The 16,651-nt window shown below is 29.7% G+C and overlaps 1 protein-coding gene across 4 annotated transcripts in view; it reads left to right on the plus strand.

The window, feature by feature from the left end:
* The window catches only part of LOC145259940 (N-chimaerin-like), a 423,244-nt gene that overhangs the window by 103,398 nt on the left and 303,195 nt on the right, over positions 1–16,651 (plus strand). The window contains exon 1 of one of the 4 annotated variants that reach the window (XM_080117907.1): positions 5,800–7,029. The exons of 2 other annotated variants lie outside the window; for them this stretch is intronic. In XM_080117907.1, the coding sequence (XP_079974033.1) occupies positions 7,023–7,029 (7 nt within the window). In that variant the 5' untranslated portion in view covers positions 5,800–7,022. Of the gene's footprint in view, positions 1–5,799; positions 7,030–16,651 lie in introns of those variants that run through there. One more of the 4 variants, XM_080117908.1, reaches the window with a different exon arrangement.

Genomic DNA, 16,651 nt, shown 5'->3' on the forward strand with positions numbered 1-16,651 from the left:
TTGATTTTAGCGATATGTTTTGAATGAATTCAATTATTTACGAAAGTGCATTTTTACCTAAATGCAAGTTGGGAATAATTTTCCCTTTTAACCAATTTGGTACCCCCACATGGGGGAGCAGTATATATTATTTTTTAAAATGTAATTATCCACTGACACGTGTTTCGTCGTCTCCACTCTGATGAGTCGTAGACGACGAAACACGTGTCAGTGGATAATTACATTTTACAAAATTATATATATATATATATATATATATATATATATATATATATGCGCGAGCGCACACACACACACACACACACACACACACACACACACACACACACACACCAATGACAATTAGGTTACGCAGGAACGTTTATGTTTCATTCTATGGAGGGAATTTGTCAGGCGAAGTTAGCTCACTTGCTATGATTATATTTCCATTAAGTTCTGCTCATGTGTTAGGCACTGTTGAGAAGTAACCACTGAAACAAAAAATATAATATGCGTAATGTTATTCATTTATTTATCTTTTCAACTTTGTTATCAGGTTATTCAACCTGGGGAGGGGCATCCTACCGGATGTCACACATCCACCCGCTGTCTCATATATTCCATATTCCAACCAAGCAAACATAGACAATGTAATTGTCTGATTTAGATGCTTGAAAATACCATAAGGTTGAAATAAATTATTGCATCGACAATTATGTAATTTCCGTGTTATATTTTATATATATATATATATATATATATATATATATATATATATATATATATATATATATATATATATATATATTCAAGAACGTCTGAGTGAACACGAAAGAGTTATTCTTTTTTTCGATTTGCATTCGTCGAGCAGTATTTTTTTATATATCAGCTGGCATTATGTATACAATGGCGCCCAAAAGTTGTTCAGCCATTTTCTTCTCAAGAACGTGCTTAAATAATGATTTGCTGCCAGTACATTGCTTCCTTTTTTAAAATTAAATATGTTTTTAACTCTTTTTCAAGATGTCTTTTAACATATTTTATTAATCATTTGTTCATATTATAAGCTCTATTTCCTTTTCGGCTTTATTGAGCTTTTTATATCTGGCTGAGTTTATTTTACTTGTAAATATTAACTCTTTAATATTTATAATATATTTTAAGTTTACCATTTTGATTACCTTGGTAAACTTATTGTAACTTTTATTTTATATATATATATATATATATATATATATATATATATATATATATATATATATATATATATATATATATATATATATATAAAATCAAATAAAAATTACAATTAAATTTACCAAAATGATCCAAGATGGTAATACTAAAGTATGTTATAAATATTAAAGAATTAATATTTATAAACTTATCTCAGCCAGATGTAAAAGCTCGATAAAGCCAAATAGGATATAGAGCTTATAATAAGAGCAAACAGTTAATAAAACATGTTAAAAAACACTTTGAAAAAGAGTTAAAAACATATTTAATCTGAAAAGGAAACACTTGATAAGTGGATAGTCCTTAATCCGCGGAGTTTTGAAGAAATACTTTCCTTCTCATCAGAGGGTAGGAATTTGCAAAATGCGAGATCGGATTTTGCATACAAAAGTATTTGATGAAGCAACAAGTCAAAGATCTTACTTGATAACATAAAAGTAAAGAAAAAGGTGATTACACGTAAATGGATAGTCTGGTGAAAGATAAATAATCCAATGACGGTAAAATAAAGTTAATTGAATTTCTATTTGCTCAAGTAAAATCCAAGGAAATCCCGTAATTGGAAGATGGTCCAAAATAATCCAAAGGCCGAAATCCATGGAATAATTCACAAATATATACAAGGGAAAAGGGGAAAAATTCCAATAATATTAATAAAAGAAAAATAAGATATGCTTTTCAAACTGCTGCCAATACATAAATATAAATAAGAAAGATCAGGGAAGAAAAAGAGGAAAAAAAATTAAATGGTGATAGAATTAAATATAAAATAGAAAAACAAATGTCAAAATGACCCAGACAGGAAATGTTAAAAGGCTCGGAAAAAATATATAGGGCAAAATAATATAGGTCAACTGAATTGTACAGGTTATTACTTAAGAAAATGTCAGCAAAAGTTGTTAAAAGACACTAAATGGAAAATAGATAAATAACTAAATAAATAAATAAATAAATTAATAAATAAATAGAAAATAAATAATAAATAAACTATGAATAAATAAATAAAAAATGAAATATAAAATAAAAAAATAAAAATTATTTAAGGAGAGAGGATGACCGGTATCAACAAATTCCGGAAAAAGCAAGAAAGTAAGTAAGTAAATGCATATAGTAAAATATAAGTAAATATACATACAAGATATGAAAGTGTGGGTAGATTGATATATTAAATAGATAGGAATATTTAAAGACTAAAACAGAAATTGCAGATAAAAAACCGGCCTAGCAAATAAAAAATAAAAAATTAAAATAAAGGATTATTAAATTATAAAGTATTGAGAAAGTATGTAGAAAAAACGATAAAGTTAAAGAAAAAATTATATATCTATCTAAAAGGTAAAAGTAATAACTATGTAATTTCAAAATTGCCATAATTAAATTTGGACTAATGTTTACAGAAAGAGATCAGTTCATTTTTAGAATTTATTATATTGTTACTTTGAGGGGAAGTAATTATAGTTATAGTTATAGCTTCGGTTGTGCAGAAGCGACATTACTTAGAGCCTGGAGTATAAGACTTCACTTTTTTTGTGATGGTCGATTTGATTGAGAAGAGGGTATTATTAAAGTTAAGTTTTTAATTAAAGTGGTTAGAGAAGTTCCTTGGTTATTATTAGAATTATGGTTGTTAAAAGAGGAAATGTGGTTTGATATTCTTTTCTTAATTAATGTTGAAGTAGCGCCGATATATGTATGTACTTTATTAAAAGCTCGAGGTCTGGTATTAATATTAATTTGCTGATTTGTATTAGTTAAATGGTTCGAATTTTGTTCATAGTGTTCAACAAATGGCGGGACAATGATTGTATGAGGACTATATTTGAGGGGATATATTTGAGTGTTGTTAGTGTTAGGATGGCTGTTAGGAGAAATATTATTATTCTCATTATTATTATTATTATTATTATTATTATTATTATTGCTAGTTGTATGAGTGTAGATGGAGGGGCTGCTCGAGTAGATGGAGGATGGGAAGAAGGATAACTTGAAGACGAAATATTAGTGTCTGTTATGGGAGGATTGTGTGGGAGCTCAGTAATTGTGCAAGAATATATAACATCTTTATGGATGCAATCATTATTGAGTGGGCATTGATGTTTGTTATTACAATTACAGTTAGTTTGGGGTTTAATTGGGAAAGGGATTTTTTGGGGCTGATTTAATTTTTTTGTTATTAGATGTTAAGATTCTTTCTGCTAAATTAGGCATTGTTGAATAAGAAATCCTGATTGAATTTTTATTGAAAATAGAACTATATCTGTGTGGGTGTTTGAAAGAGTTTTATACAATGTTGAAGAATTCCTTAGGTATATTAGTTTTGACATTTAGGTGAGATGGAGGATTAAACCAAATATTTTTCTTTCTCCTGATGCTACTGGGTGGGTTAGAGGTATAACTATAATTACTTCCCCTCAAAGTAACAATATAATAAATTCTAAAAATGAACTGATCTCTTTCTGTAAACATTAGTCCAAATTTAATTATGGCAATTTTGAAATTACATAGTTATTACTTTTACCTTTTAGATAGATATATAATTTTTTCTTTAACTTTATCGTTTTTTCTACATACTTTCTCAATACTTTATAATTTAATAATCCTTTATTTTAATTTTTTATTTTTTATTTGCTAGGCCGGTTTTTTATCTGCAATTTCTGTTTTAGTCTTTAAATATTCCTATCTATTTAATATATCAATCTACCCACACTTTCATATCTTGTATGTATATTTACTTATATTTTACTATATGCATTTACTTACTTACTTTCTTGCTTTTTCCGGAATTTGTTGATACCGGTCATCCTCTCTCCTTAAATAATTTTTATTTTTTTATTTTATATTTCATTTTTTATTTATTTATTCATAGTTTATTTATTATTTATTTTCTATTTATTTATTAATTTATTTATTTATTTATTTAGTTATTTATCTATTTTCCATTTAGTGTCTTTTAACAACTCTTGCTGACATTTTCTTAAGTAATAACCTGTACATTTCAGTTGACCTATATTATTTTGCCCTATATATTTTTTCCGCGCCTTTTAACATTTCCTGTCTGGGTCATTTTGACATTTGTTTTTCTATTTTATATTTAATTCTATCACCATTTAATTTTTTTCTTCTTTTTCTTCCTAATCTTTCTTATTTATATTTATGTATTGGCAGCAGTTTGAAAAGCATATCTTATTTTTCTTTTATTAATATTATTGGAATTTTTCCCCTTTTCCCTTGTACATATTTGTGAATTATTCCATAGATTTCGGCCTTTGGATTATTTTGGACCATCTTCCAATTACGGGATTTCCTTGGATTTTACTTGAGCAAATGGAAATTCAGTTAACTTTCTTGAAGTTATATTTTTGGATTTTACCGTCATTGGATTATTTATCTTTCACCAGACTATCCATTCACGTGCAATCACCTTTTTCTTCACTTTTTTGTTATCAAGTAAGATAACTTGTTGTTTCATCAAATACTTTTGTATGCAAAATCCGATCTCGCATTTTGCAAATTCCTACCCTCGGATGAGAAGGAAATATTTCTTCAAAACTCCGCAGATTAAGGACTATCCACTTATCAAGTGTTTCCTTTTCAGATTAAATATGTTTTTAACTCTTTTCCAAAGTGTTTTTTAACATGTTTTATTAACTGTTTGCTCGTATGTATATATATATATATATATATATATATATATATATATATATATATATATATATATATATATATATATATAGAGAGAGAGAGAGAGAGAGAGAGAGAGAATAAATGACAAAAAGTTATATTCCAAAATTCATGATGTTTACCGTTGACTTATACAATTCTTGACAGTATCTGTTTCGTAGCGCAAAATCAATCACTTAATTATTATATCAATCAGTAAATCTATTATGCCCTTAACTCATCAGAAGAATGAGTTAAGAGCATAATATATATATATATATATATATATATATATATATATATATATATATATATATATATATATATATATATATAGGGAGAACTCTACGTGATTACGATCATCTGGAAAGATGCAGCAATCATCATATGTGTGTATGTATATATACATGTAGGTATGTATGCATGTATGTATGTATATGTATGTATATACATATGTATATAGGTATATATATGCATGCGTATACATATGTATGTATGTATGTGTATATATATACACACATACATATATATATATACCTATACATACGTGCATATATACACATACATATGTGTATATATATATGTATATATACACATACATATATATGTATATATATATACACATACATATGTATACCTATACATACATATGTATATATATGTGTGTGTGTGTGTAAATATATATATATATATATATATATTTATACATTTTAATATACTATATTATATTCTGTGCATATATGTATTATATATATATATATACATATATATATATATATATATATATATATATATATATATATACACACACAATATAATATAGTATATTAAAAATACATATATATAATATAAAACAAATACACACAATACGCACACATGTAATTGTTGTATGTTTCAAACATTGCAATGATGATGATTGTAAGATTGCATCTGTTTATCTTAGTTTTCTGAGGTCGGAAAAAAGAAAAATAAAAGGACAAAAGGAGAGAATGAGAAGGTAGAAATGTTTTCCACTCTCTATTTCCATATATATATACGTACACATTTTTTTGTAATATAAATAATGTCATCGAGAGACCGGCTGTTTCGCTGTATCACAGCGCTTAAACACTAGCTGAGATTGAAACCCAACCGCTTTGTCAACAGTCGGACGTTATCAGAAATTTAAAAAAAAGCTATGCCTGTCTTTTCCTCTCCCCTTCCCACACTCTTTTACATTTATTTTCTCTTTCTCTCTCTTTTTTCTCTCCCTCCATCCCTCTTTCGTACTCTTTCGTGAGTGCACGCACACACACTTCTACTTCTCCTCCCACCGCCACATTTACCACCCCGTTACTTTCTTTTGATTCCCTCCTACCACCTCTTCTCTGCTAGTAACAGAACCGAGGTACTACATACAGGACGGACGGACCTACCTTTTAACAGTCTTTCCTCTCTCTCTCTCTTTCTCCTTTTTCCCCCTCTCTCTTTTTCTTTCTTTCTTTTTTCCCTCTCTCTCTCTCTCTCTTTTTTTTCTCTGTTATTAAAAAAAAAAAAAAAAAAAGCCTAGTCGCTGCCTCGCTCGGACTTCCTCGCGGCCTTTTTGGAAAGACCCTGGTGGCGGCACACTAGGTGCAAAACGTACTCCTTAGAGAGATAGAGAGAGAGAGAGAGAGAGAGAGAGAGAGAAAAAAAAAAGTCTCCCAGAAAGAACGAAAAAAAAAAAAAAAAAAAAAGGGTCCTCTCTGCCTGCCTCCACCCGTTTTATCCTACTTGGAAAGTTAAAAAAAAAAAAAAAAATAAGGGATGCAAAAACTCCGAATATTAAAAGACTGAAGAAGAACAGAACTTCTTCCTCTTGGCGAACCTTTCACTTGGACATACTATAACAACACCAATACCAATAACAACAACACCCCTCCCCCACGAACCTACATATATATATATATATATATATATATATATATATATATATATATATATATATATATATATATATAGGTAGATATATATATATATATATACATACATATATATACATATATATATATATATATATGTGTGTGTGTATGTGTGTGTATATATATATACACCACCACTATACACACAAAAAAATATACGTACCTACACATACATATATACACACACCCACACAATAGCAGAACATCATGCATGGTAAGTATAAAAAAGGAATACTTATATATAGACAATCCTTGTTATTAAGAAATAATAATCCTCTCGATTTCTTTTATAACGCAATACTTTCATTTTGAAAAAAAATCTTTGCGTAAAAATACTAACATGTAAAAATTATTTTTGTTGGTATGTGTGACATATTATGAAGGGTGTCAAAAATGGGGGCTCAGTTTATACTAAGTAATGTATCATAAATTGATCCCTTATTTTATGTCCATCAAGGAATTTTTTTTTTATTGAGAATGTATTGCAATCTCCGAGTAGTATTAGGGTCTAGTACTGTTTGTGAAAAAGAAGAAAAAAAAAACTACACTGACAACAACGTAGTTTTTATTATATCTCTGATTTTTTTTTATTTTTTATTTTTTTTTTGTTTTGGAATCATATCTTGCTGGTATTCGATTTATTATTTTTCTTCAAGACTGGTGTTTCCGTTTTGGTAGATCTGAGATCTTTTAATTCCCAAATACAAAACAATATTATCTAAATACTAGTGCGTGCGTATTTACACAAACGACAAAATTTCACTCGCTCTCTCTCGTAGTAGTGTTTTTTTTTTTTTTTAACACACACAAACACGTTTTATTATATTTATTTTCAGTGTTTAAAGTTAAATCACATCATCTTCCCTTGATCGCGCCTCTTTACTCCCAGAAGCTCTGAAAATATATTTCTAAAAGAAAATAACCTAAGAAAAACACCCTAGCTGCAATATTTTTATTTATTTATTTGCGATGTTCTTAAAGTGGAGGATCGATTTGAAGTATATTTGATGTAATAAAACGACCCCCCAGTTTAACCATTTTAAAAGGAAATATAGGAATACCTTTCAGTGCTATTTTTTATTTATTTATTTTCTTACAATTTGATGACTGATCAAAGCTGAAGTCATTTTGAATTTCAATTAGTGAATAATTTAGATTCTTGCAGATTGGTATTCGATCGGTGTTGTTAAAGTTAAAATGAATAAATTGTATGTTTTAACGTTTGTTATGATGCGATGTCGTTGGCTTCTTTTACAAGAACTACTGTAATTTCTGCCATTCTTCAGGGCAACACTCTTCAGAAATTTGGTTAGTTTTCCCTTATGGAATCGCGGACTTTCACTTTAACTTTGTTTATTTTTCTGGGAAAAGCTTTTTGGGTAGAATCTGCCGTTTTCGTGTAAAGTTATTTATTTCACTTGAATATATATTTTAAAACTAAAAAAACGTACTCTTTTTAAACACGTGTTTAATAATAATAAACATGTGGTCATTTTATGTCGTTATTTCTTTATTTTTACAAGCAATACAAAAACATTTGGTACTTGTATATAATAATAATAATAATATTTGACCGTTCTTTTTTTCTTTTTCTTTTTTTAAGAATCTTTACATGAAATTAAATTTTTCTTTTGTCTATGAAATTGTTTGGTGAAAGTAAGGAACAGTTACAAAATGCCCTCTCCATTTTAAGAATGGGCTTATAAATAACGTTATTTCAGAACGGTCCGTATTCTGCAGATATACCAAATGTTTGTCCCCACCTCATGAATTCTCTTAACATAACCTAGAAATAAATTCTATATAATTAGAAGCAAAATGATTCAATGATAGTGTCCCCGTCAAAAAATAACGTTTTTCTTTGGTCTAGCCCAGGAACAAACAAAAAAGACAAAACTTTGCCGTATAAACTTTCATTTGAGCACGTTATTATTATTATTATTATTATTATTATTATTATTATTATTTGGAATTGACAGTTTTAAGGCTTCAAAACCACTTGAGCAATTCGCACAGTCGCGGGGAACAATCATTGTAATAGCCATTTTTTATCTATAAGAATGGGGACGAAATGGCTGGAATCTGTTTACTTCGTAGCTCTCGACATTCGAAAGTGGTTTTGAAGCCTTTAAGTTGACAGATTGCTAAAGTGACTTCTGATGGCATTGAAGAGGAAGAGTTCAGTGGTTAAAAGTCTAGTCGTATGATTTGTGGTCCTAAAAGATTTAGGACCTGAACCCAGAAAGAAAAACATTATTTTTCGACTGCAACACTACTCTATCATTGAATCAAAATTTCTATATTATGAAAGTCTCTCTTCTTCTTCTTCTTCTTCTTCTTATTATTATTATTATTATTATTGTTATTGTTATTATTATTGCAACCGCCTCTCACGTATCATCACATATTTTTCATTTTATTTTTTTCCCGTGATAAACGACCAAATTATGATCTCTGATGTATTTATTTTGTTTTTAATTCAACGTAAAAAAAAATTGACAAGCCCCCCCCCCCCAATAAAAAAAAAAATTATCTTTCCCCACGATGGATTTCTCCTGGGGTGATGAGTATCCCCTCCCCCATTTCTACCAATCAAAGAAAATAGATTGTATCTTACTTATGTAAAAATAATACTGAAACTCTAAATACAAATTTTAAAACTATATACGAACTATTAAATTTTAAAAAGAATTTCATACAAAATATGAAAAATCCCCTCCCTCTCTTTTTCCCTGACACACACACACACACACACACACACACAAAACAAAAAAAAAAAACTACGTGTTTTCTTGTAGTGGTTGTTTTTACCAGAAGTAGTAGTCGCTACTTCTTCGAAAGATTGGGTTTTAAACATCGAATTTTTATTTCGTCAACCATCTTAAAATGTTGCCTTTATTTTGATTTAGAAAATTCGATGTTTAAAAATCGTTGTTATTAAACATGTATGTGTTATATAGGACAAATAATTGACCCCACTGATCCTCCATTCTCCGTCATCTTTTTTTTTTTCCACGCGCGTGTACACACGCACAAAATAGCAAAGAGATCTTTATCCTCATCATCTCTCTTTTCTCCTCTATTTACGGCTACTATCCAAAAGTGAAGGGGTTTTTACTATCAAAGAATACGAGACTCGAAAAAGACCTGCTTTTCTAATTTCCCTTTCTGTTTCCTTTCTATTTCTTTCACCCTCCTTCCATTCCTCTCTCCCTCCCTTTCTATTTTCCCTCTCCCTCCCTTTCTATTTTTCTTCTCCCTCCCTTTCTATTTTTCTTCTCCCTCCCTTTCTATTTTTCTTCTCCCTCCCTTTCTATTTTTCTTCTCCCTTCCTTTCTATTTTTCTTCTCCCTTCCTTTCTATTTTTCTTCTCCCTTCCTTTCTATTTTTCTTCTCCCTTCCTTTCTATTTTTCTTCTCCCTCCCTTTCTATTTTTCTTCTCCCTTCCTTTCTATTTTTCTTCTCCCTTCCTTTCTCTTTTCCCCTCTTCCTCCCTTTCTCTTTTCCCCTCTCCTTCCTTTTCCCCTCTTCTTCCTTTTCCCCTCTCCTTCCTTCGCTTTCTCTTCCCCACCCTCTTTTATTCTCTTTTCATTTTCCACTTCTTTGCTTTTCTTCCATTATAAACAAAATAACATGGACATAACAATTGTTTTTACAATAACAAACAAACCTTCTCCGTAAAATCAAATAAGATGCAATTCTATAGTAATTCCATTTAATTCAGCATTCTTTCTAAATGCATGTTCTTCTTTTAGCAAACCACAATAATAGGTATTCCTCACTCCCAGGGGTCAGCTGTACAGCCTGTACATTCTATATTTAAACTGTATTTCATGAAGAATTCAACTGCCTAGGTTTCTTGAGATGATGTCAGTTTTTGTGTTTACATTTATTTACTGCTACCAAAATAAACAAATACTTATATTCCCTTTTTTGTTGTTATTCTCCAATAATAATGGTAATAAAATAATAATCGTTTTTCTTCGGGTATTTCCCAAAACCAAAAACAGGAACCATCTGTTGACTGGACTCTATTTTAAGGAACCCCCCTCTCCCCTCCAAATATTTTGGTCTAAAAAAAATGACCTAAAATGATTCCTGTTATTTCATATATATATATACATTTTTTTTTTTAGTTACAACATTTTTTTTTATATTTTAAACAAACAAAAAAATAGATGTTAAAAAATATTTCATCAAACGTCAAAAATAAATAATTTGGAATTGTCAATTCGGATGTTCCATCAATAAGTTCATTGTTATTTTGATATATTTAACCCCCTCCCTCCTCTTCTAAAATGTTAGCGATGTTCTGAAACCCTACAATTTATTATCAAAAATGTAAATATCAACATCACCAATGTCGATTATTACTATTTATTCTTGTAAGATTGTTGTAATGTTGGCTAGTCCTTTTTAAACATTGTTTCTGGTTTCTCATACTGCCTGCCATTTTGAAATATTTGGTACTTTATAAGATTATCGTTGTATTCGAATTGATCAAACAATTTTTTGATACGAGCTAACTAAAGATTCCCCTCCATTTTTTTGTAATTAGATATTTTTCTTTTTACCGTAAATTATACAATTCTGTTAAAATATTGATACCGCAACTTCTAATTATGTTATTTAACTAAAAAAATTTTCAGGTTTATTTTTATCCCCTCTCTCTCTCTCTCTCTCTCTCTCTCTCTCTCTCTCTCTCTCTCTCTCTCTCTCTCTCTCTGCTAATTTCACGTTTTCTTTAAATACGTGAAGATTTTTTTCAGAATCTTTTTCCTTCTGATATCAGTTCTATTTTTGTCTTCATAATATATTTTTTTTAATTTTGCTTTGTCGCTGGAAAGAGAAATAGATACGTTTCTTCTTTGATATGACAGAGGTGCGTTCGAAAATTCACGTTTTCATTTTGAGTGTTGTGTTCGACGCGACTCGAGTGAACCATGACCCTTGTGTTTTATAAACTTGAAATTCAAGGCCTAAATTATTTTGATTCGCAAGTTTGAAATCTTCCAAATTATATTCTGATTTCGAAGGGTTATGTTGACTCACGATATTTTTTACGCCCTGCCTCAGCGTAGTATAAACACCCCAACCTCCCCATATTAAGAACAGCTTTTTGAAAAAAAAAACACCCCCAACTTCGAAAGCCGTTCTTAACATGGGGAGGTTGGGTGTGTTTATTCCGAAAGCCGTTCTTAATATGGAGAAGTTGAGGGTGTTTACGCTGGGGCAGGCGTAAAAAAAATACCATATATACTGTGTGTGTGAATTAAAAATAGTTGATTATAGTGGAGTTTCAAAATTCCCAAGTAATTTGAATTTTTCTGACGAATAATGGGTTTCTTGAATTGAATTGCAAAAGTAACTGGTTTAGGAGATGTTGTTATCTTAAGACCCAGAGGAAAACATTGATTTTTCGCACACGCTCCTGTTGTAAAAAAAAAAAAAGAAAAAAAAAAGGAAGGAACAATATTGCTTTATTTTAGCGATTTAGTTAACACATACACGTGTGAATTAATGTTTTTGGTTAGGAGCAGTCTGCAAGTCTGTAAGAACATAATTACAGTGGTAGGTCATATTTTGATGATCAAGAGACTTCGTCCACAATCATAATTTTTGTTTATTTATATTTCATTGTTTATATTTTTAAAATAATATAAGCGAATGTCTATCTCTTTACCATTGCTATCTTACACGTGTTTCGCTATAATAACGGAAAATATGGTCCGTTATGTTATATATATATATATATATTCTTTAATTTTTATACAAATAAAATCATGTTGCTCAAGGTCTACATGTGGAAGAATTCATTTTTTTAAGGAGGGATCATTCAAATATTGTGTAACAATATCATTTTAATTCGTTAATTCATTATTATATAAATCTTTTCTCTACGTCTTTCATCTGGCACTTTTCGACCGATAAATTCTCCAGCCATCATCGACAGTTGGCCCCAACAATATTAGGATCTCTTTCTCCCTCCTTTTCTCTATCTTCTGTGAGTAATTCCTTTTTGTCGGATTCATCATTCCTTTTTTCTTTCTTTCTTTTTTTCTTTATTATTACCTACTAGCTGTGCGACGTGCGTGCATACCCGATGTTGCCCGGGAGTTTTTACTTAGTTTTGAAAGTTAAGTGTAATAATTACGGTGAGTAGTTTAGATTTCTAGTCCCTATTTACTTGCCTCCCTACGAGGGCCAATTTAGACACATGGTTGGTTTTTAATGCTGAGAAAACTAGCTCCTCAAAAGGATTAATTCTAGATTAAGACAAAAATTAAAATTGCCTCAGTCAAGAAAGATTTACTCGAAAAAAATATGAAACGTAGTACCAGAACACTGAGAACAGATAATACACTCTGCTCCTAGTCGTTGCTTTTTTTTTTTTTTTTAATTTTTATTTGTCCTGAAAGAAAACTATAAATACATTTGTTGAGATAATGTTTTCATCTTTATTTATAGAAGTATAGGATGTAAATAAGTTTCCAATCATTTGCTAAGGATTTTAAAGCGAGTTTAAATAACTTTCTATTCGAAAGTTTAAATACTTCTAAATTCCACTTAAATTTCAAAGTATCACAAACTAATTCATTATTTTTGTTGTTGTTAATGCTCTCCAGCTTATTTTTTAAAATAGATTAAAGTGTCTGACTTGTTTACGAATAAATACAAATGCATTGTGATAGATTTTATTTCAGAATTAAGTTATTAAAAAAATATTTAAAAGTTTATTTTAGTAAGTTACGCTATTGTATTTTTTAAATTTTATAATAGGTCACGTAGAAAATGTCGAGAAACACGCACATACCACGCAAGAAGTGATCACATAATTTTGATTCTTATTTAGAATTCAAGCTAATTAAAAATAAATAAATAAATAAATGCAGAAAATACAGAAACAGTTTATGATGTACAAAGATGTCATATTCCAAAAATCACGGAGATTGATCAAGTAGTTTAATTTTTAACTAAGAAAATCAAATTTCATGTGTAAGCAAAAAGGGACAGTCTCACATTGCAACCTTGGGGAAAAAACAAGGGTAAATAAGTTCAAATAATTCTAACGTATGATATCAATGTTGTAATACTACCGATTTCATATTAATCGTGTTAAATCGTTTAAAAATTGTTCTCTTTGTAAAAGTACTTAAATTTTACGTGATTTTTAGAATATGATCTTTCCGTTCCATGAAGGGTGCGCACCTCAACGAGTCTTCTGTATTTTTTTTTTAAATTAGGTTGAATTAATAAGAACCACAATTTTATTAATATAGAGATGGCACTGACATTATTAGTACAGCATCATTGTCATCATTATCAAAACACAACGTGTGACGAAACTTTAAAAATTAACGAAAAGCGATTCAGATCTTTTGTTTAAAATAACGAAAACCCAGGAAAACATACCTGTGTTTAAAAAAAAAAAAAATTTAAATGCAGTGGCAGCATCATCGCCATATTCTATTTATTGGGTCAACGTGTAGGTCAGCTTGCAATGCATGTCATATATATATATATATATATATATATATATATATATATATATATATATATATATATATATATATATATATAACGTATTGTTTATTATTTAAACAAACGTTAAGGCTCTTCTTGATGCTTGGAAAAAAAGTGTTAATTTTATCCAAGAATGTGGTGCCAATAGTTTGGTTTTATTATTCAATGCTAAAATAATAAACCATTTTGAAAATAAACAAATAAATCGGTATCTTCACTTCACCAAGAGAAGTAAATTTTCAAGGATAACATTCCCCCCCCCACACACACACACTCCCTACGCCTTTTCTGGATCAAAATTTTAACAACACGTTTATTGACAAGTGTTAGGTTTTATTTTTGGTTTTAGAAGGACGAGGGGAGATTTTATCCGATAGAAAGGAAATCATTTTTCTTGTTGTTGCAATAGTGTTATTTGATTGAGCGGAGGCGCGTTCTAAAATTAATGTTTAACACTGGACCTTTGATACTTGATTTGGTGCTTGCTCAAATAATCGATAGATCAATTTTTTTATATGTCGTTTTAAGTAAAAACAATATCGATTGTCATGTCGAAAATAGTAATATATCTACAAACTACACAAATTAACGAGTAGATTCATTCATTCATTGAGTAGAACAAGTGATGTGTTTTTTACTAAAAACGTAATTTTTGGATATATTATTATTTCCGACATAGCAATTAAGTACGTAATATTGTTTTTGTTTAAAAGATACTTTAAAAAATCGATCTGTCGACTTTATCTAAACAAGCATCATTGATTTTTGCCGTTGAACTTTGATTCAAGCTCCAAAATTATTTCTACTTTAAAACCAGTTTCTATTAAGTTTCGAAAACTTTTGTGATGTGATTGATATTTTTTTCATTGTTTGGATTATAAGGGAGTTCTGTTCGAAATTCCGTAAAGATTCCCGAGTTTCGACAAGGCGCACCTAAAGAAGCTCCACGGTTACATCGGTCGAAATATTGTGAGAACAGTGGTCAGAATAATCCAAATAATCCAACCCACTTTCTACTAAAAACTGTCACCGTATTATAAACAAGTCAGCCATTTTAATCCATTATTAGCAGATAAAAACATCACCGATACCTGTTTCATGAATGTTCGAAATTCGAAAGTATTTTTTAAAAATATCGGTGCAAGTCCAGAATTCAACCTTATTTAAAAAATCCTTTGATATATGGTACCCTTCACGGAACGAAAATAATGTCATATTTCAAAAATCACATGAATTGATCAATTCGTTTTATTGTTATTATTATTAAAATCTAATTTTATGATGAAGCGAGACGTGTTTTGATCCGTTATGTTTAATAAGGGGAGACAACTCAATTCAAACTATCAAGATCAAAATCGCCTTGTAATGGCTGCAATTTAAAATCGTTAAAAATCGATAATGATTTTCTATGTATAAAAAATAATACTTAATCGTGATGGCTATATACTTTTAAAAAATTAGGTTGACTCCTCGGTGAAGGAGAAACAAAACATCTTTTTTTAAAAAGTCATTTTGGATTAAAACAAACTATCACAGCAAAAATCAAGCATTATAGTTTATTGTGCTTCTAAATTTAAGGAAAACATGAGTTTTCGAACGCGCCTCTGTCGTGCCAATGAACCATTATTGTATATTTTGATCTTTTCTTAATCTGTGTATTATTTGCTTCTAGCTGGGGATGAGGCATCATACCGGATGCCAAATATTCATCCAGTATCTCGTACATTCCAATCAAGATATCTTTTAAAGATTCTAACTGCCCCATCTCCGTGTATATCTATCAGATGGTTTCACCGTGTATATTTGCGAGGTAGTTTTTGAAACTCTTTTTCGGAGGGCCGGTGGTTACTCCTATAATTTACTGGAATGATGGAGATCTTCCTAAGATTCCAGTTTCTTTTTATGTCGCACATAAGACCTTGGTATTTCGTTATCTTTTCCCTCTCGGTTCTGTTTAAACCCAGCGTCATTATTTCTAAGGTTGATTCTTTCTCCTTCTTGTCCCATATCACTATGTAAGGTTTAATAGCTCCGTATTCTGTTGTTGAATGACAAAAAAAAAAAAAAAAAAAAATTATTGTAACCTACAATTGAAGTGTTCTTGACCCTCGGTGCATATTATAGTGTTAAACATTAATTTTAGAACGCACCTCCGCTCAATCAAATAACAATAATAACAACAAGAAAAATTATTTATTTTCTATGTTTTCATCGGATAAAATCTCCCCTCGTCCTTCTAAAACCAAAAATAGAAGAATATAGGTTCCACAGAAAACTACTATATCCCTTTTCTTTAGGAGCACAAATGAGCC

This window comes from Euprymna scolopes, chromosome 35, assembly GCF_053919585.1.
Source record: "Euprymna scolopes isolate OS-2025 chromosome 35, ASM5391958v1, whole genome shotgun sequence".
Lineage (NCBI taxonomy): Eukaryota > Metazoa > Mollusca > Cephalopoda > Sepiida > Sepiolidae > Euprymna > Euprymna scolopes.